The sequence below is a fragment of the Oncorhynchus nerka genome, linkage group LG3, assembly GCF_034236695.1.
Source record: "Oncorhynchus nerka isolate Pitt River linkage group LG3, Oner_Uvic_2.0, whole genome shotgun sequence".
NCBI classification, from domain to species: Eukaryota; Metazoa; Chordata; class Actinopteri; order Salmoniformes; family Salmonidae; genus Oncorhynchus; species Oncorhynchus nerka.
Window position 1 is genome coordinate 46,192,230 of NC_088398.1, and position 21,297 is coordinate 46,213,526.

The 21,297-nt window shown below is 42.7% G+C and overlaps 2 protein-coding genes across 5 annotated transcripts; both read right to left on the minus strand.

Annotated features, from left to right (window-relative positions):
• Positions 1 to 762: 762 nt before the first annotated feature.
• Positions 763 to 16,587, minus strand: atf2 (activating transcription factor 2). 2 transcript variants are annotated; one of them, XM_029633973.2, is made up of 12 exons: positions 16,486 to 16,587; positions 15,628 to 15,697; positions 15,441 to 15,537; positions 15,234 to 15,352; positions 15,011 to 15,139; positions 14,068 to 14,246; positions 13,571 to 13,682; positions 12,385 to 12,471; positions 10,038 to 10,241; positions 9,599 to 9,796; positions 6,593 to 6,698; positions 763 to 2,710 (listed from the first exon to the last, which is right to left on the minus strand). In XM_029633973.2, the coding sequence occupies exons 2-12, from the start codon at positions 15,673 to 15,675 to the stop codon at positions 2,490 to 2,492; spliced, it is 1,500 nt and encodes a 499-aa protein (XP_029489833.1). In that variant the 5' UTR covers positions 15,676 to 15,697; positions 16,486 to 16,587; the 3' UTR covers positions 763 to 2,489. The 2 variants fall into 2 exon arrangements, with proteins under 2 accessions (XP_029489833.1, XP_029489842.1); XM_029633982.2 differs by lacking the exon at positions 16,486 to 16,587 and adding an exon at positions 16,253 to 16,431.
• A 1,279-nt stretch (positions 16,588 to 17,866) lies between these two features.
• Positions 17,867 to 19,993, minus strand: LOC115109270 (ATP synthase F(0) complex subunit C3, mitochondrial-like). Of its 3 annotated transcripts, none has more exons than XM_029634001.2 (5): positions 19,915 to 19,993; positions 19,636 to 19,730; positions 18,603 to 18,677; positions 18,294 to 18,484; positions 17,867 to 18,174 (listed from the first exon to the last, which is right to left on the minus strand). In XM_029634001.2, the coding sequence occupies exons 2-5, from the start codon at positions 19,672 to 19,674 to the stop codon at positions 18,060 to 18,062; spliced, it is 420 nt and encodes a 139-aa protein (XP_029489861.1). In that variant the 5' UTR covers positions 19,675 to 19,730; positions 19,915 to 19,993; the 3' UTR covers positions 17,867 to 18,059. The 3 variants fall into 3 exon arrangements, with proteins under 3 accessions (XP_029489861.1, XP_029489871.1, XP_029489878.1); XM_029634011.2 differs by having other exon boundaries at positions 19,821 to 19,919; XM_029634018.2 differs by lacking the exon at positions 19,915 to 19,993 and adding an exon at positions 19,885 to 19,908.
• Between the last annotated feature and the right edge of the window lie 1,304 nt (positions 19,994 to 21,297).

Here is a 21,297-nt window from a genome sequence, read left to right on the forward strand (position 1 = left end):
TGGAAACCCATTTCATGAAACTCCCGACGAACAGTTCTTGTGCTGACGTTGCTTCCAGAGGCAGTTTGGAACTCGGTAGTGAGTGTTGCAACCGAGGACAGACACATTTTATGCGCTACACGCTTCAACACTCGGTGGTCCCGTTCTGTGAGCTTGTATGGCCTACCACTTCACAGCTGAGCCATTGTTGCTCCTAGACGTTTCCACTTAAAAATAAGCAGGGCAGAAATTTGACGAACTGACTTGTTGGAAAGGTGGCATCCTATGACGGTGCCATGTTGAAAGTCACTGAGCTCTTCAGTAAGGCCCTTCTACTGCCAGTGTTTGTCTATGGATATTGTGTGGCTGTGTGCTCAATGTTATACACCTGTCAGCAACAGATGTGGCTGAAATAGCAGAATCCACTCATTTGAAGGGGTGTCCACATACTTTTGTATATAGGGTGTATATCCATGGTTACCTGCTTGACATTTCTGCCTGTCACATCTCCAACGGTGCCAGTAGACAAGAAGCTACATGGTCATTGGGCCGGGGGCCAAAACTCCTCAATGTTCTGCTCATTGTGCAGGTACATTTTCTGGTGGCGGAGCAGTGGCAGGGACTCCTTGCCACACCCTTACAACTGGCCTTCCTTTAGATGTCAGCTCTTTATTCCCCTACTAATTTCCTTCATCCTCGGCCACAAGTTGTCCTTTTCTGCCTCTTACACCAGCTCTTTGGTTGCCTCCCTAGATAATAAAATGAAAATCCAGGAGGCAAAAATGGATTTAAAGAGATAAAAGATTTATTACGTCTTATTCATTTATGATACTGTACTTTATACATAACTTTCACAAGTTACAAGTTTACTGTCAACACAATATCACACCCCGTTTAAGCAGCTAAGCCAGGGTAAAAATAATTGACAAAACCTTTCATAAACTTAAGACCAGCTAGTTATAACTCAAGGTGAAACATGTTCAATGTTACTTATTTGACTGAGACATTATTAAATATCAGTTTAATTCTCTCAGAGAATTATTGAAATCATGCTGAGAGCACATAAGTGACAGTACAAAAAAAAAGTTAAATAAAAAGGAACAAATGAGGTCTGAAACAAAATGTAGTAGTGTCTCGTTAAACTACACAGTAGTAAGCCAATACATTTGAAGAGAAAAGGCAATTTGATACAAAATAGTAATTGTATGATTTGCCAACTACAACTATTTTCTAAAACGTCACCAGCCTTAAAAGCAGTATAAGATCAACATATACACATACACCATTGATTCCTCATTAAGTTTCTGGCGCAGTGTGACTATTAGTGTTTTCAAAGTTATTATATTACTATGCAAGGCAAACAGAGCCTTCGTTTTAGGTTGGAGGCCAGGTTCCTCAAGTTGATATTTATTTAATACAAAATAAAACTTATGACTCTAACACATGTTTTTAAAAAGTATGACATCTGGAAAAACCACAATGTGTCAGTAATGATGTTATTTACAATGTTTCCTAAAAATGTCATATTCTTAAGTAACATGAATATTTCCTCAAGGGTTCAGAGTCAAACATCAAAGCAATGGACAAGTCACTTAGTAAGCAGAAACATTATTCAGAAGAAACAGATCTCCTATACCAAGAAATTACATACATGGAAACACTCATAATCAATCTGTGTGATAAAATTAATGGCACATGGTTGAGTCAACATGTTTATGTAATGTAAAATGTACTGCAATCCTACAATCACTGGTTCATGAAACAATCAAACTACAAATGGAATGTTGGTCAAACAACGCACATAGAATTCCACCCAAGCTCCTATTATACAAGTGCAGGCAACTCTGAACATTTAAACCACATAATGCTACCGGCAGACGTAAGCCAAACTAAATCACTCACATAAACGTTGGCAGTTCAAATCTGATTCAACCGTTGAAGTTTTTGTAACGAGACAGGTATTAAAATCTACCTTAAAAAGCTGCCAGTACATCTTATTGGAACAATCAAAAACACTAAAAAGTTCAACCCTTCATCTGTTATGTGCAAAATGAAAAAGGCAAAACAATTAAAGTGTCTACTCCTTACGTCTTCTCACCATAAAATAAGGATATAAAAGGCCATTAAAAACAAATACATTCCAAGTGAGCCACAACACACTTTGGTAAGGTCTCATTGACAATGCACTGATTCAAATCATTACTTCAAAGTTCACAGAGGTCCAAAACAAAAAGGACATGTGTACAGTTAAATAAATAAATCAGAATGACTAGAAAACAAGGTGGAAATAAGACAATCATTTCAATCTTCAAACCATTCGTAAAGGGCCTTCTTTGCATCTTTACCAATTTCCAAAAAACCATTACATTGCATTCCAAGAAAATCGAAAGAAACAGAAACCAAACAATGAGCAAAGACAGTATAGTCTAAACCGAAGCTGAGTGAGAGTTCCTTTCCCCTACAGAGGCAGCAGCGAGGCTGGGCCACTGCCTGCGGTGCGGTGGGGCTGATCAGCTTCCTGAGGGCTGAGTCTGGATGGTGGACAGGGCAGCGCCACGCTGTGCCTGGCCATCCTCTGTGCTCTGGTCTGCTGTGGCAGGGGCGGAGGCAGCAGGGGTCATGGAGGAGGAGCTGACTCCGTTGGAGGTGCTGACGGAGCTGTGCTGGATGGCCTCATTCTGGGGGCTGCCTGGGACTGACATCTCCTCACAGCTGTCTTCCTTCTCAGATGCTGCAAAACACACACACACACACACACACACACACACACACACACAAACAAACAGTAAAAAAAAAGGCCCGTTACGGCTTTATGGTTCGATCATCACCTGTTTTATACAGTACATTATTGCAGCAAAAGTGCTTGTTAAAGTAGACGACTCACTTCAACAAAATGCAGCCTATATTCATTGCACTATGATCATATTCCAAAATAGGATCAGGAGTAACCTCTGTTGGCCAATCTATTTAGGACTAATATGTATATCCTAGGACATTTTGTTAATACTACTTACTGTTTTTTCTGCTCTTAATTAAAGTTCAGTTACAATGTCAATTTAAACCAACATCATAAGGGGACATTACATTCTGGGGCATGTGGCAGTGTTTCCCACTCCTCACTGCGTTCTCATTTGTTTTTTGCTACCTTGCCAACTACTGCAGCGACAGATGATTACAGCACCTGATTTTAATGACGCTCACACTGGAGAGTATGCAAGATTTGGAGTCGAAATGCCACCAGCTGTTAGGCAGTTGCATTGAATTAATTGGATCCTGATGAGGGAAAAAAATCCTCTCTCATGCTCCGACTCAAAGGAATGAGGAGGACCACTATGATAATTAATATAGCTAATGATATGAAGTCAGTTGAAATGGCACTAAGTAATTAACGATTGGGCTTGGTATTTGAGAATGTGAGACACAGACTCCATAATAAGAGAAGTTTGCAATAAAATTGCATTTAAAAAGGCCCTGTGTGTGTGTGGGGGGTGGGGGCTCCCTTGGCGTTCGCATTGATCAGACTTTGATCAGGTGATTTAGTGCAGGTGAATGTCAAAGCACCGTAAATCACTCTGCCATTTCTCCCTGCATAAGGTCGATCCCCTTGTAAATCAACCTTTTTGTTCCATATTCCAGTGTGTATTATTACTCTTAATGGCATTAAGCACAGGAGCGGAAGGCGAAAGTAGACTGCTGATATATTATCATATGCAGCTTTACTAGCTACCCAGAGCAGCCTTCACCATAAGCAGATGGACAGCTCGGTGTGCCAAGAGGAAGCATGGTCTGGCTTGTTTGTAGGGCAGGCTGGGTAATATCCTCCCACCTGCTGTAGCAGTGTGCCTGGGCTGGATGAGGAAACATGTTACCAGACAGGGATGGAGGATGCTGGGGGCCTGGGGGACCACTGGTATTGGGGGGGGTGAGGACTGGGAGAAAACACAGAGTAGCTGAAAAGACCTCTGCGCTGAGGCAACACCATGATGGAATCTTTACATGATCTGCCTTATGTTGTCACAGTATTGACAGTATGTAAAACATCAACTGACCATGTAATTTCAGATACGTGAGGGTAGCCACCATTAATTGGATATTTGAGTGATATAAAATAAAAGTGAACTATATCTGACAAATATGAATGGTTTAGCTTCATTTCTCATCCTACATGGGATCTGCCTGTCAAGCAGCAGAAGGGCGCATTGCAGTGGTATAAAGCACCTAAGTAGTACTTTAAAGTAACTTAAGTCATTTTTGGGGGTATATGTACTTTAGTATTTATATTTGGACAACTTTTACGTCACTACATTCCTAAAGAAAATAATGTACTTTTTACTCCATACATTTTCAATGCTTAGCAGGACAGGAAAATGGTCCATTCACACACTTATCAAGAGAACATCCCTGGTCATCCCTACTGCTTCTGATCTGGCGGACTCACTAAACAGAGAACATCCCTGGTCATCCCTACTGCTTCTGATCTGGTGGACTCACTAAACAGAGAACATCCCTGGTCATCCCTACTGCTTCTGATCTGGCGGACTCACTAAACATACATGCTTCTTTGTAAATTGTGTCTGAATGTTGGCGTGTGCCCCTAGCTATCCGTAAAAATTCATACAAAATTCTAGTTTGCTTAATGCAAGGATCTTCAAATAATTTATACTTAAGTATATTTGAGCAATTACATTTACTTTAGACTTTTACTCAAGTAGTATTTTACTGGGTGACTTTCACTTGTGTCATTTTATTAATAAGGTATCTTTACTTTTACTCAAGTATGACTAATGGGTACTTTTTCCACCACTGGTGCATTGCCGATTAACGTTACTGTTAGCTGATAATGTTTACTTTGCCAGCTACAGGTAGAAACTTTGTACAGTTGGCTAAACATTGTGGTAAGTAGACCTAATGCACATTTTTCTTCAATGTAGACTTACCCAGTGAAGTTAGCTAACATTATCCCACGATTTGATGTTTTTAAATAGTGTTTAATCACGGACCACGTGTCACAGTATTGACAGTATGTAAAACATCAACTGACCATGTCATTTCAGATACGTGAGGGTAGCCACCATTAATTGGATATTTGAGTGATATAAAATAAACGCCTCACAGTAGTCCGACTGACAACTTTACCAGAACGATGTCAAGCTCTTTCCAAACGCCTAATATCTGATGAAGCAAGCTAAATGACACGTTGTTTGCTTTATAGCTAGGATCAGGCTACCCCTCAAGTACAGTATATGAAAACTACTTGATCAATTGATGTTCACTGATTGCTGTAAAACTCAGATGATAGAGCTAAAAATGTGGAATAATCGGAAATGTGTAGTTTTGACTGTGCTCTTCAAGGAGGTGATATTAAAATCAAATAGTTAGTTCTACATGCATTTACCAATCCATTGAAAACGGTTTTAGCAGAGCTGGGGAGACTCCCAGCAGCCACCTCGAACGCTATCGTAACGTTTTATTGTTAACGGTACGGTAGAGGCTTGTATCATCTAACTCAACCTCACCTTTCAACAACAGACTGCTTCCGTAAAGTAATGGGATCACTAGATGAGGCTATAGTTCTCCATGGTATCAACTAGCTGCAAGCGATCAGCCTTCGCTGAGGTCTAAGATAGGAAGAATCCTCAACAATATGTGAGAAAGATGACCCAATTCATCTGCAAATGGTAGTCAAAACAATCCAGACAACCAAATGAGCACAGTCTGTGACAGGCCAATATAGCCTGGGAGTCATCAGTCCTATAATATGCATGAGGCGTGTCAGCGGCAGTGCTATGGTTAACAATAGGGATGTGGAATGAACAGTGGCGCTCGGTGACCGCGGCACCTCTCATCGAGAAAGCGCCGCAGTCTTGTCAAGCTCTCCGCTATAATGGACTCATTTTGGAGGCAATCATTGTCAATACAAGTCAGCGGCAGACTCCTGAGCACTGCCGAGACGTGGCTATGCGTACACGTTCTGCATATTGGCCCATCTAAAGAGAGATGGTGAGTTATGAGCACAAAGCTGAGCTGACAAAAATCTAGAGAGGCAAAGGGGGCTGAAATGGTGGAAATTAAAAACTATAGCCTGTTCTTACAAAAGTGCTTACACAGTGACTGGCGAAACCTGGCAGCCATTAAGTTTTACAATGAGCACCTGAGGAACAGGCACTTCTGGGCAAAGTGAGTCAACCATCGCCTCCCAGACAGCCGTTCTACTGACAACAGCAAATTGAAACTAAGAGGCTGCATAAGGCAGACACTATGCACAGATTTGCACATTTCAAAAGGCATCATTAAAGAATAAAAAGCTAAAGACTGATGCCTTTATTCTGCATTTAGGTTTCCATAATGGTGCAGGTGAATCACATTTAAAACAATATGACTTGAAATGACAGCTCAAAACAGATGACTTGCAGGAGACAAAAAGGCACATGAATAGACAAACTTCTCTGAAGTTTTTCCAAAACCAGAAAATGGCCTAATGTGTCCATAGTTCTGGAGGTGTCGGGGCTAGGCGATGAGCGAGACGTGTCCCTCTGGCGAGAGGTTAGCAGGGCTCGTTTTTGGATGTATTTGCAGGGCGGCCTGGGGCTGAGGATAATGGAACATAACTCACTGTGATAGGCAGATTTCTTCTGCATGGCGGTTACAGGGCAATCTTTATGAGCCAGAAGAAGCTGCTTCAGCCGAGCCACTTCATTTCTCAGCAGGGTGACTTCACTCTGCCAGAGAGGAGGGAAACAGACAAAACACACATTCACTCCATAAAATGGAGACTTGACTGACTGCCACATACTTCCAAACAGATACCAGAGTCTGATAACCATCTGTATTGTATGCATCTCTGATTGAAACATACTATATTTAGTGCTAAACCTTCACCATCCCCATCCCATGAGGAGCATGACCTGTCAAACCATCGGTCATCAACGACTGTCTCTGTGGGGGGCTGTGATGTGCTAGATAAACCTGTTTACATCACAACACTTGCTAAATCCACCTCAATCAGTGTAGACGAAGGGGAGGAGACAGGTTAAATATGGCGTTTTAAGCCTTGAGACATGGGTGGTGTATGTGTGCCATTCAGAGGATGAATGGGCAAGACAAAATACGTAACTGCCTTTGAACGGGGTATGGTAGTAGGTGCCAGGTCCAGCATACACACATTCCCCAGTTATGAAAACAGCCAGGTTTGTGAGGAGACTTTAGCTCCTATTTTCTCAGTACCCAAAACCATTAGGATTTTATTTGACAAAGGGATAACCACAAGTAATTTCTCTCTCATTGTCTGTCTGTATGAGAGGCCTATATGACCGTTACATTACTGCAGAAATACTCATCCCCCACCCATCCCATGAAGAAGAACAGACACAGGGAAAGGTAGCTAACTGGATAATGGATGGCAAGGTGAATAAAGTATGATGCACTTTTTCAATTATGTTGCTCCTTGCGCTATAATTACGGCTCTTTACTGGCACCCGACCAACACATTTGTCAGAGGTGAGCTCTTCCGATTGTCAGCACAACTTTGTGGATTCTGCTGAGATTTACACTCCCGTGTCATTACAGTCCCCATGGGAGCTGGGGATTCTGCATGCAGTAAAGAGAGGCCACATTACGCTGAAGGTGACTTTCACTGGAATTAGAGCAGCCGGGGGCCCACAGAACGCCCTATGGCAGATTTAGACTCTTTCTGTTCTCCTTTTTTTATTTTTTATTTTAAAGGACTATGGCAGCTTAATCTATTAGTCTGAAAGCGGCCAATTTATGTGAATCCAGATTATGGATTTACATGACGTGAGACAGATTTAAACAGCTGGTAGAGAACCTTACACATCTCTACCACACCACGCTCACTACACAACCATCTCTCATTACAGATAAACAACCTAGTTACCACTGCTGCTTTGTGAAGACGCTCATCCTCTCCTCCTCCAGGTATTCCCTGTTGATTATTATTATTATTTGTGCCCTGGTCCTATAAGAGCTCTTTGTCACCTCCCACGAGCTGGGTTGTGACAAAAACTCACACTCATTCTTATGTTTAATAAATCGTATAGTGTGTGTGGCAGGCTTACAATGACGTTTATTTAAAAAAACTACATTTGAGAGTGCGCTGACCCTGGTGCTAGAGGGGGTACGCAGCTGGAGGTGGAATGCTTGAAAGGGTGCGGGACTATAAAACGTTTGGGAACCACTGGTTTGGATCAACCCTCCAGTGCAGGTGCAGCTCACAGAGAGAGATCTTTTAGCATGGCTACAGGGAATAGACGTTATGGTATTGATAGATGTTGGGTGGCCCCAACAGGCAGTGTTTAGCGAATACTTTGATTAAACTACCTACCGTATTCAGGTATTCCGAATACCATTAAGACCATAGATTGTTGGTATGACGTGGAGGAATCTAGCCTGGTATGGACTACACAACCAGACTGTTTGTTATTGTTACTACTGCATTGGTGGAACAACTAAACACCCAGGTCTGATGAGGTGCACTATTACAACCAGGATGTTAAACCCCCCCCAAAAAAAAACATAAATGGCTGCATTCCTCATCCAATTAATATGCATCATGTTGTCATACAGTAGGATAAAGCATGGCGGCCTGAAGAAGTTTAACTTGTTTCTAAGTTTGTGAATTAATAGAATGGGAGCAAATGGTCCTTTCCTTCCTGACTCGGAGGCCGGGAGCCCTGTGGGTTGCTGCCTGCTCTGACACCTCATTAAAAAAAGCCCGTTAAGGATGATGTTATAGTAATCGTGCATCATTAGGGCCCACTCCGCTGATCAGTTGGGCCAATGTGTCAGCACGGGAGTTAGAACTAAAACCGCACCGCTGATTAATGCCTTCATATAAAAGAACACTTTCATTCTGTGACATTCAATTTTCGCCCGCGACTTATTCCGTTCCTCATAGTTAACAGTGGTGCTCTCTGCGACCCCGTCCTTCCTCAGTCCCTCTCTCTGTTCCTCCACCTTCATCTGCTTGCGTTCATTTAACCCTTAGCAGGCACACCGATGACCATCAAGGGTGACAATCGGTTATTGTAACGGAAATTCATCACAATTCCCCCTCCATTTCATTTCCCCTTTCCCGCGTTCTCTTCCCCCCCTCCCTCCTCCGCCTCAACCCCCCTATGTCTTACTTTGCCTCCATGGACAAAGAAGACAGCAAGCAAATAAAACAGCACATCTCATTTAATTGTGTGGAACGCCAATGTGCCGCACCCCGAATCACACTTATCAACAGAGACAACAGTCACATGAACTGTAGAGAACTTGTCAGCATCAGATCCTAATTGCTTTCTGCAAAATGAAGGTTCAAAAAGACACCTTTCCCTGAGAGATTTTAGAGGCCATCCAGTAAACTGCTGAGACAGAAGCGAGGACACGCTTGTGTGCGGCTGACATCTGGAGGATACAGCTTTATTGACAGGGATGTATCGGAGAATGGGGGGGCTCGCACGCCGCCCGCTGTCACACCGCAACTCCTCTTAATAGGCTTTAATGACTTCATCACCGCACAAGGGGAAAAAGAAAATGCACGCACACAGTAGAATCCCTCATACCTGATGCAATAAGCAGTTACTAAATGGCAGACTGAGCCAAGGTGTGCATATACCTGTAGTTGTCCGTTCATAGAGTTGAGGTCCTCAGCCTTCTTCTCCAGCGAAGACACCCAGACCTTCCTCTTCTGTCTGCAGCGGGACGCCGCAGCTCGGTTGCGTTCCAGGAACTTACGCCTCTTCTCGTCCGGGTCCTCGCTGGTGGCTCTGCGCCGCCGGCCCCCTGTGTGCTGGGCAGGGTGCGCCTTAGTCGCCTGGCATGGAGAACAGAATGCGCGGCACAAATTCATCAGAACCAACCTATCAAGCTCTATAACACATAGGCTATAAACATGTATTTCATGGCTAATGTAATGTTCATCATAATCACTAGTTAGGGTATTAGGGTAATAATATATTAATACCCTTAAAAAAAAGGTACTTCAATGGTTAGTTGTGGAATAGCCAAATTTAAGCATAGCGCCTTCCGGTGGCCAGTTGTGGTAGTGTACTCACAGGCGTCTCAGTGGTGGAGGTGGCAGGCTGCTGGAGGGTCTGGGGGCAGGGTTCCTCAGGCGGGGCCAGGGGAGGGCCAGGAGACAGAGATGGGGAAGGGACCAGAGCCGGGGCTGCATTGTGGGTCACAGCACTGCTCTGGACATCACCAGAATCTCCATTGGTTACCTGAGGGAGCTGCTGGCTTAGCACTGCCTTCAGCTTCTAGGGGAAGAAAACAACACAAGAGCACATGAGCCTCGAGACAACACCTCTCTGCAATGTAGGGATGTTCCGTTTGAGTTGAAAGTCATGAACAAAGTCTTGAAGAAGACCAATGAGATTTTAAAAAACAAGGAGTTGCAAAAGACGAAACCAAAACACTATATCCTGTATGATGGGAAATTAGACATCAAAACAAAGACTTCCTCCAATAATGTTACATAGGAAATCTAATAGCTGTCACGGCCAATATCCTATTCCCCTGATGAGCTGGGGATGTCAACTTGTCAGGGGAAGCTTTCCCTCTTGGGTGTGTTTATAACATAGTGCCCAACCCCCTTCTCTGTCCCTGGGCATCTGTCAGACAAGCCATAAAACTAGCTAACAAAGTCACCAGGAACACAGACATCTACAGTGCGTTAAAGAGACAAAACAACGATCTTATAGGCGATCCTCCTAACAAAAGACATATACAACTACATCCTTCTAATCTACATGTAGCTAGTCATACGACATACCGGGGAATTAAATCACATGCCAAATCCAGATTTGTAATTGTTTTCATGTTTTACATGAAAATCTACGCAACACACTTCACCCGTCCTGCATCTCGATAAAGGTGACAGACAGTAATTTAAAGCCCAAATACTCCACCATCAAACAGTGAGTAAACAAGCTGAAGGTGAATGAGCCATCTCAACCCGTAACAAAGTGAGTGGGAATACATTTACATGGGAGAACAGAGGAGCACATTATTCTAACAACTACCTTTTTGCCAGACCAATCTATCTACCAAATTAGTTTATCGTGTAATACCCTTCCAGAAGCTCTTCTGGCAGAAACAAGATATTATTCTCCTGGAATGGCCCATAGAAGGAGGGAGAAGCCAGTCAGATTCATATTTCATTTCTGCCACAGAAACCTCATCAGTGTAATAACCCTCCATCTCATGGGTGTTATTCAACCATCTGCTGCTGTATTACTTATCTTTATTTTGCAACTAATTAACAGCATAATCTTCTAAATTCAGCAAGTTAATTATCATTATTGTGGTCTTTGCAGCATCATCAGTCCTTGTAAAGCGCCGTCTCCGCGCCCCCGGAGAGCAGGGTGGGTGGGGGCTGGCTGGGCGGGGGGCTGTTTTCTTGACGTGGGCTCATTAGGTGTTTGCTGATGAGCTGAGTGTGGTGGTGGTGGTGGGGGGCACCGGGGTGGGGGGTTCGCAGGTCAGCCAGGATTCTGCTGAACAAAAGGTTCCATGCAGGGTGAGGCTGACTTAATGTGCCTCTCCGAGCCCCATGCCAAGATGCCCCCAGCTGGCTCTCGGCAGAAGCCCCCCCGGTTGGCCTCGGCGTGTTGAGCACAACGCTATCTCTGCGTTTGTCATCCCTGCGAACCCAATAAACCACCCCTCACCCACCTTAAAGTCCACCCCCCCAGCCCTCCTTGTAAAGCTTTACCTGTTAATTTTCAGAGGTGCGGCGTGCTGTGAGCATTTACAGGTTCCGTGCTTCATCACCGTGCCAATGATCTACCCAACAACGGTCCATATCTCTGCCCTTCAACAGTCACTACTAACACAAAGGGCCAGAGGCTGGAGACACTGCTCATCCACCCTGGTTGAGGCATTAAAAGGGATACTTTGGGTATTTTGAGTCCGATGAACTCGTAGATACCATTTTCATGTCTCTGTGTCTAGTATGAAGGAAGTTAGAGTTTTTTTGTGAGCCAATGCTAACTACAATGCCTGGAAGTCTATGGGTATCTGCTAACATGCTGGTATCCACAAGACTCTGGGGAAGTAGATAAAGGGCGTCATTGCCCAAATCCCGAAGTATCTCTTTAAGCCAGGTCACGGTCATACACCATTCACTAGCATCTGTAACACATACTCAACTTTAATGACAATTTATATCAAATACAAACATCATTGCAAAACACTTGTTTCTAGTTCCCTCTTCTGGTTAAAGCAAGGAACTACATACAGTACAGACATAGTACCTACAGTATTGGCATGAACTACTATTGTACATAATCCAAATGTAACATTACTTTGTGGATCAATTTGACATTGTTTGGGAGAATTTCAGGCATGCACATATGTACAGAACCCTTGACGGTATGTGTATTGAGACAAAGACATTACCAGCTTAGCTTCTGATTGGACGGCTTGAGGCGAGGGCGGTCCAGGGATCCCAGGGACGTTAGGCACTACGGTGACGGGTCTGACAAGCTGACAGCACAGACACACACAGAGAGACCAGCACAAGGAGAATTAGTCTCTCCCAGTGAGAGGCAGGCAGCCCCCTCCCCTCCCAATATGTGTGCACATACACATACACACACACAGAGAGAGAGCGCCGTACGCTCAGAGTTTTCCTCATATCTCAGCCTCATTAGGCTGGATGGCCTGTTATTTTGTGGAGGCAGCGCCACATGGAGATGCACCATGTACGCTAATGAGCTCCTGCCTGCCTGTGTGGAAAGCATATGGACAGAAGGGCTAAGCACAGGAGAGGGATGGAGGGAGAGACGAGCTGGAAGGCCAGAACCGGGTCTCCTCTACAGTCTCCTCACAACGAAACGGATGGAAAAGGAGAGAGAGGAGGAGAGGAAAGGGGATGAAGGGAGGAGGGGAGAGGAGACCCAGCAGTGGGATCTCTTCCTTTCCTCGTCAGTGGCTCCCCACAGACTGGGAGAACGGAGGTCTTTTCCCCGCTGCGCCGCCATCAGGAGATAATCATCTGCTGCTCAGTGTTCCACACAGACAATCAGGGCCAGAGAGAACAAGACAGGGACCCTGTCTGTCTATCGTCACCAGCCACACGTCGCTCTGGGGGAACTAGGGACAGAGAGATTTCTATAGGGCCTACGATATGGCTAGATTAGCTAATGTCCTTAACAGACACTGAAGCATAATATCCAGGGGTGGCATATTAATTGATTGCAACACATCCAGTCTGCCAGAAGTCAAGTGTGGTGATTCAAATTGTACAAGGACAAATGGCAGTGAGGCACCCTGGACTGGAACATACAACCGTTTGGCCTACTCACTGTCTTTGCCAAGGTGACATACAGCTGCTCTCTTCTAAGGCCCATTAGCTCCCCCATCGTCCCCTGCCTGTCCAACGCATGCCAAAGACACTAGTGCCAAAGTAGTAAATAGTGAGCCTGTTCTAGGGGCTGAATACATGGCATTAACTAATCACTGGAACGTGGATTTAGGTCTAGTTAAATTGGGCCTGAGCGAATGTGCAGCACACTGTAAATCCATGCATTTAAAATACACATTGGAACTCCATAAAGCAACGATCTTGACATGCGATACTTACAGGAATTGCGGTTGGAATATGTACACTAGATGCGATGGTTGCTGGGATTGCGACGGGCATGGTTTGTCCATTAGGCAGCTGAAAGAGTACAGGAAAAGTTCCAGAGACTGGACTGGAGGGGAGAGAGGAGACTATGGGTTACACAACACCCAGCAAAAGAATATCTAGTCATGTTATGTATTAAATTATTTCTCCTTTAAGAAAGTTACCATACACTTCACACTACAACAAAGAAACACAAAACAGACACTCAAAGGAACATAAGGTAACGTAAAATGGACAGCAGAACTTTGTGGATTTGTACTCGTACGATATGGTACCCGTATGGGTCACTGACAACAAACCAAAGAGCATACTTTTCAATGAACCATCTTACCACAAAATGCAAAACCATAAAGACACAAAACACAATTACAAAAAATAAATTAAAAGCAAAAACACGCAAAAAAAAAGTTATACAAAAAATATCAAATAATTAACATTTTTTAGTTACTTACACTATTGGTCTATTAGAGGATGGGACTTGGGTAATTACAGAGCTAGATGTTGGCGATGGGAGAGCTTGCTGTATAACAACACTAGCGTCTGAGGTTGCTAGGAGTACATTTGGGACTTGGAGGGATGCAGGATGGACTATAGTAGAGGTTGGCAGTGAGGTCGGCTGCAAAGATACCTCCTGAAAACACCATACGAGACCTTAGCTGCATTAAAACCTTCAATGACAACCATTCTCTAGATTTCAACCACGAAATAATGCCCTAGTTGTGTGTCATTCTTATAGTACAGATTAAAAGATGGATTGATTAATAACTGCTAATAGACAAGGATCTGATGTACAAAATATAAAAAGGGATTTATTTATCCAAATATTTTTTTGCAGTTCTGGTACTACTGTGTAATATTTTGGGGAAGCAGTGAAACTATCAACCAAAGCACTGCAAAAGGGAATCAGTGTTTCAGTGATCCCAGTAAGAGCTGTTAGTCTATGATGAAAATATTAAAAGATGCTGCAAATGAGTATATGAGGGTAAACCTTATCCTTAGATGGCAAAATAGTCAAAACAGTAGTTTAACTCTGTTACATTGGGTGGTCATTTGAGGGTAATTCACTCTGAGCTTATTGCAATGTTGTTGAGCAACATCTCTGATAAGCCATCCATTAGAGTTCATGGACACTGTATTAGCACAATTATGACACCACATCTGAAAAGTTAGTCTATATGGTAGAAAATACAATTACTTCTTCAGCAATCCGAGTATTCTCCAACCTTCAATGAATACTTTTCAACAATGAATCAAACTGTTTGGGTTGAATATAACCCTGGCTGTTCAAGTGGTGAGACAATAGTTGTTAATGTCCAAAAGTAAAGATTTAGAATTGCCCTACATATCAACTGATCCACCAGGATAACAATGTATGAAGTATACCAAATCCTTTACCTTGTCGTCACTTGTTGTAGATTCCGGATGGGGCAGAGGGCTGCCCTGATGTGCCTCCACAGCTGAGTGGTCCTCAATTTTATTTTGTATGATCATTGGTGTGGCAAGAGGCGACAGATCCAAGGGCATCTGCATGTCAGAAACAAATATCAACAGATCAGATCTGGAGCAACCTGTACTACCATGTCAGCTTTGATAGCACCACTGGATAGTAATTACTCACCTTTTTGAGGTCATCCTCAGTAGCTTTTTTGAAGTCATGCTCAAATGGACTGGTAAGCTCATTGAAGAGTCCCACTTCCTCACAATTCTTCAGAAAGCGTGTAGGTGTTGGTGTTTGGTCTGCAACACAAGACAGGGTCTCTCTCTCATACCACTTGAATGAATACTAACATTTAGTAATTTAATTGTGGGCTCTTGTAGTGCTTACCAGCAACGATGACACTGTTGTCCCTTGCTGGACCAAACTTGAGTGTCATCTCATGTTTATGTTTGTGGACAGCCAAGTGGTCTTCGTTTGTAAATCGCTATGGAATTAAGAAAATGTATCATTTACAGATATAACACTTTTCATATATAACCAACAAAGACAAACCAAATGGACTATAAAAACATACCTGACCACACCCAGGAGCAGCACATAAGAAAGGTTTGTCATCACTCATATTCAGGAACTCCTTTTATACCCTGGAATGCAAAATTCCAATCATGATTTGCACTGTTGTAGGTAGAATGTCCCAGATCAATGATCATCACCTTTATAGGAGGCTCCGTCAAATATTGTATCTGTTTTAGGACTTTGTGTGGGGACAAAGCTTATTGATAGCAAGTTGGCAACTGTCCCTTGTAAATGCATGGTCTTTCTCTGAGTCAGAAGAAAGAGTGAGAGACACTGCTGGTCATAGACAGAGGATATCTGTCAAAATGAATAGTGGAAACTCGAAATATGACAGATGACAGCACTGTATATTTAGCTAGAAAGATAGCTAAAGCATCACTAGCTAGCTAGGTAACGTTAGTTGGGTAACCTACAGCAGCAGTAGCTAGCTATTATGAAACTGACAATGCAACATTTCTGGCTAGCTTTAATTCAACTAGCGTTGTCCTTATTTAGAAAACAAACAGATTAAATGCAACAATTTAGCCACAACATTAGACACAAACCTTGCAATTTAAATTGTTGACAAATTCAGCACAAGCTAACAAAACAATGCGGGTGGTTTTGTTTACACAGCCCCTCACCATCATCAAGCTACCAAGCCCTATCCATCCACACCGCCCATGTAGGCAGGGTAGCATCTGCAAGCATATCACCGTGACCATATTAGCTCTATTTATAACTGCTAATACAGACAGGATCTGCATTCATCACAGACCAATCATTTTTATTCAAGCTTATATCCCCACGAATGCCAAGAAATCGTTACAAGGGCGATTTTTTTGTGTACAATCACTGTCAGTTCGTGGACACTTACCCACGGGCTCAACCCTTGATATCAAAATCCCACGTCTGTACAACGGTCTCGCGAGAGCAGCATATTTTCCGTATACGTCACTTACTTCCGACACACCACTTACTTCCGACACACCACAGCCACAGAAAAGCAGTCTGCCACCCGCCAGCAATAATATAGAAGTGCAGAGAAATCAGGTCACAATACAATTTACAATATACTATTTAAATTATATATTTTACTTCAAAGCTAGTCATGAGATGCTGTTATAATGCCAACAGAGATGTGGTGAATACAACAAATGTGCTGGGACAATGCCACATCCCCAATGCAAAAAAAGCAGCACAGTAGCAGACACAAAATTGTCCGGAATATTATAGCATCCAATCTTGAAGTCCTTGAGTAAGGGAACAATCCATAACGGAGTCCAGGTGAACAGGGCAGGGTCTTCTGTCTTTGGTAGAACAAATTACAACTCGGCTTGAAAGCAGTGGGAGGTGGATCCCACCAGAACAGAAAAGGGATAAGAAGCATCCTAAATACCCCCAAGGATGGGGAAAGCCAGGTGATGAGTGAATGGTATTACCATCTGTGGGATGGAGAAATTAACTCCACTGGAAGGCAGGTATACACACACCATGGTCTTGTTCAGAGCACAAAATAGTAAAACCTCTCAAACACTGAAAGTGTATTTTTGCTGTACAAGTTCAGGTAGTACCACCCTTAGTTTTTAAATGTTTTCTGTTCCCTGGGTCTTAAACTGGATGACATCCGGGAGCTTGGGTATGAAGGGTGACCATCTCCAGAAAATACATGCAGATTCCTTTCACATTATCTTTGTGATCTTTTATGGCATTTTTATGAGAACGTAACCATTGCGTCAAATACATTACAGATCCAATTTCCTCCAGGCCCATTCGATTTGACAATGTACCTCTAGGTGCATTGAAAGGCTCTAAAATCTATCACTGAGGGATAAATCAACTTTGTGCAAGCTTAGTGTGAACCAAACTGTAATAGAGTTGTTAAGGGCAATCATGTCATGATCTCCAGGCTGAACACGTTCATGCAGAGAACGTCCAAAATAATCTAGACCAGTGACCACTACTGAGCACAATCAAATTGTGGTCTAGATTTATTTAATTCCATTTACAAGAGCAAGTGCCCACTTGCTGCCTACTTACAGAATGCTATTGACCTGCACTTGAACCAACGACAACATAAATGTGGACCCACAGAAGCGAACACATGATGCACTGAAAATGGCAAATGCACCAGACTGATTTACATGACGTCTAAGCAGTTCCTTTGTATAATCCCATGTTGACATTCAATAGAAGCTAGTTGGCATCTTGATTGTGGTGAAACATGATTCCTTACATAGAAAACATACTGCCATATGTCAACTAGTCAAATACATGCATTTTAATTATGTAATTTCTTACATTTTTTACAATACACGTTTCTGTTATTTTGAGAGTGTCGGACAGACTTGAAAATGTACATTTCCATGACACCAACACGGAACAATTTTGGTAGCCACAATAAAATATGTAGTCACATCTGTAATTACAGTTTCTATAGACATATTTTTTTTACATAGCAAACAAGATTAAGAAAGCAACCATCAAACAGAATAGGCCCATAGCTTCAGACAGGGCGAATCCCAGGATAGCGTAGGAGAAGAGCTGCTGCTTCAATGATGGGTTCCTGCAGAAAAGAACAAGACAAACCATTTCATGTCAAATCTGTTGGAAATCATAATTTTTCTGAAAGCTGACATTGACAAGCACAGATCTAGTACTCAGTTTGTAGCACAGTGGACTTACCTGGCATATCCAATGATGAGACTGCCGAACACTGTTCCAATTCCAGCACCAGATCCAGCCACTCCGACTGTGGCGGCTCCAGCACCAATGAATTTGGCAGCGGTATCAATGTCCCTGCTCACAGCACTGGTCTGGAAGCCTCTGAGAGCTACCTGGGTGAAGGGGCTCTGTGGCATGAGGGCTACGTTTCTCTGAAAAACAAACACCTCCTTAGTGATGGGAAAATAACTCCAACATCAATAACTATTAAAGGGATTGACAAGCTTTGGAAGAGCATAAGGCCCCGCACTACAAGAAGATGTTTTTCACCTCTGTATTGACCTCAGGCCTGGACAGCATAGAGGCAGACAGGGGTCTGTAAAGAGCCCGGGAGCCAGCACGGACCTGCACCAGGAACAAGCACAGAACAGTGAAAAAAAAGAAACAACATTCTGCTTGAGAGCCTACACAGGTGATCTTAAAGACAAAGAAATATACAGATGTTAAGGTGCAAACACGACTGTTCAAAGTGCAGCACAAGTGTTTCCCTCTGTCAAAGGCAGCACAAGTGCACCATGGGCCGTGGGAGGCACCTTGACAAAGCTAGCCACTGTCATTGAAGTGGTCAACTGTCAGAGCCGTACAACTGCATTCCCATTAAATCATCAAAATGCATTTTCAACCAGGATACATGTAATATTCTTTCCTCAACACTACTGGATACAAGCCTACATAAAAAAAAAAAGTTTTTTAAGTTTAACTCATTTTACCAGCTGAGTGCACTTAGCACACAAGCTAGTGTCATCCTTTAACAGTTATCGTACCAGTAAAAGTAGCTATAACCTGTTATCCATGTTGTAGCTACGTTTCACCTGAACCTGCAATATTTCTAGCCAAACATGACCTTGGGCAAATAGCCCCGAACACACATAAAAAGGGAATAAGAGAGCTCAATAAAATAAGTCACTAGTTAGCGTTAGGTAGCTACTGATGGCGTTCTTCAGCACGCAAGTCTAAGTGTCATGTTGACCTTATTCATAACTACCTAGGCTATAGCTAACAGGCTACCTAGCTAGCTCCTAGGCCGGGTCTAGTCTCAGATGTTCACAAATCGCTAACGTTATTTAGGAAACTAAAATAAGAGTCAAAGAAGCTACTTCTATCATGCAAAACTTGGAGAGATAATGGCATTTCATTGCAACTATCGTTAGCTTAATAGCTACCTAGTTAGCTAATACCCTTGTCAGGCAGCTCTATTCAAGTTCAACACAGGCCCATACGAATACAGCGGAGAATGAGTGCAGATGTAATAAAACATTGGTTTAATCAGATTGAGTAAAACATAGAAATAAAAAATACTCACCAGAGCCGGCGTGGAGACGAACTTTGCACAGGCGTACATGATCAATTTAGTCTGTTTTAACCTGGTCGGTCAAATTTGATTGAAGCCGGGTCTTTCTGCAGAGACAACACAAATATAAGGTCAATGGGTTTTAAAATGCACGATGCTGAAAATAATGACAGTCCAATGCACACAATAGTCCGTACAATATGCACCCCTCTCTTGTGTTGTGCTAGGTGTTGTTTTAAAGAAGGATGAAAAAGGATTTACAATGGACAATGTCTAACATATCCCTCTTACCGACTGTAGAAGGTCGAACCACAGTAGAGAAGTGCGCACGCGCATATCGGTGTTTATAGATTCCCGGATGAAGATTTTGGGACAACGGAAGGTCATTTCACTATAACTTTATTAAACCAGTTCAACGTTTGTATTAAACCTAAAGAAACCATGAATGAAACCCTGTACAGTAATTTTCAGTGACAAAGATTTTTCTAGATAATTGACCATGGAAATCCATCAGAGCTCCGTGAATAGCACGTACAGTATGTAGGACTTTTATGTATACCCTTTTTAATAGGTCAGACCTATTGTCCTCAGTATTATCTCAAAACCAAAACATTCTAAAGAAATAGCACAAAGAATCAACTTATTTTCTTCAGAATGTCTGGCTTAAAGAATATCAGCATTAGACAAAAATATGATTGAATGGTTGATATTGACAGAACTAAGCAATCAATGATTGGATTATTTAAGCCTACTTTTATTTAGCTGTACAGTATATGCTGAATTAGGCAACAGGCAATTGGCAAAAATGCTATACACGTTGTTGTGCACATTATGGCCTGCCTAGTGGCTCATCTTGAGCATCATCGTCATAGGCCAGGTGATACAGGAATGCATGTATTGTATTCATTCATTAATTCATCCATTAATTAATTACGTCATTAATTCATCATGAAATCAAAATCATATTTTGATGTACATATAAAGTCATATACTATTTCTCCCCTGTTATACAACTCATTGAGTAGACAGTGCCTTCAACATTTCACCTAGGCCTATTCTTTCCCAGTGCATCTGTTGAGGTGTGAATTTAACACTACCCAGAGGGGACGTCCCAGGGCCCTGTCTAGGCATCTCTCTGCTTGGAAGTGTAGCTGCACACCAGGAGGATTTGTAATGTTGATGAATGGCTCGCCAGCAGCTGGGGCTGGAAGGTAAAGGTAATGAGGATGGGGATCGAGCCCCTCTTTGCTGCCGTACGATTGCTCTAAGGGAGGAATCCCCCACTGGTTTGTCAGGTATGATCTTTGCGGGTGCACAGGGGGTTGAAGTCACAGCCTCTAGATCTCATGAGCACAATGTAGAATCAGTCCTACTAATGTAGCACATAAACCTCCAACGCCCTATGGAAATGAATGAATCAACAGTCACTGAAGGATCCATTTCATTTTTCATCTCACTGCAGAGCACAGATGAAATAAGAATACCTTTATTTATACAGTAGCACTGAGCTGGAGTGCATCTTGATCAACCAAAGGTAGAATTATATAATTGCATTTAGATACATACTGGTACATTTAACACACAATGTAAGTAGTGGAATAATGGATACTGTGTAATGGGACAATTTTTGTTCCAATCAATTGATCAACCTGAAATGTAGCTATGTTGACAATC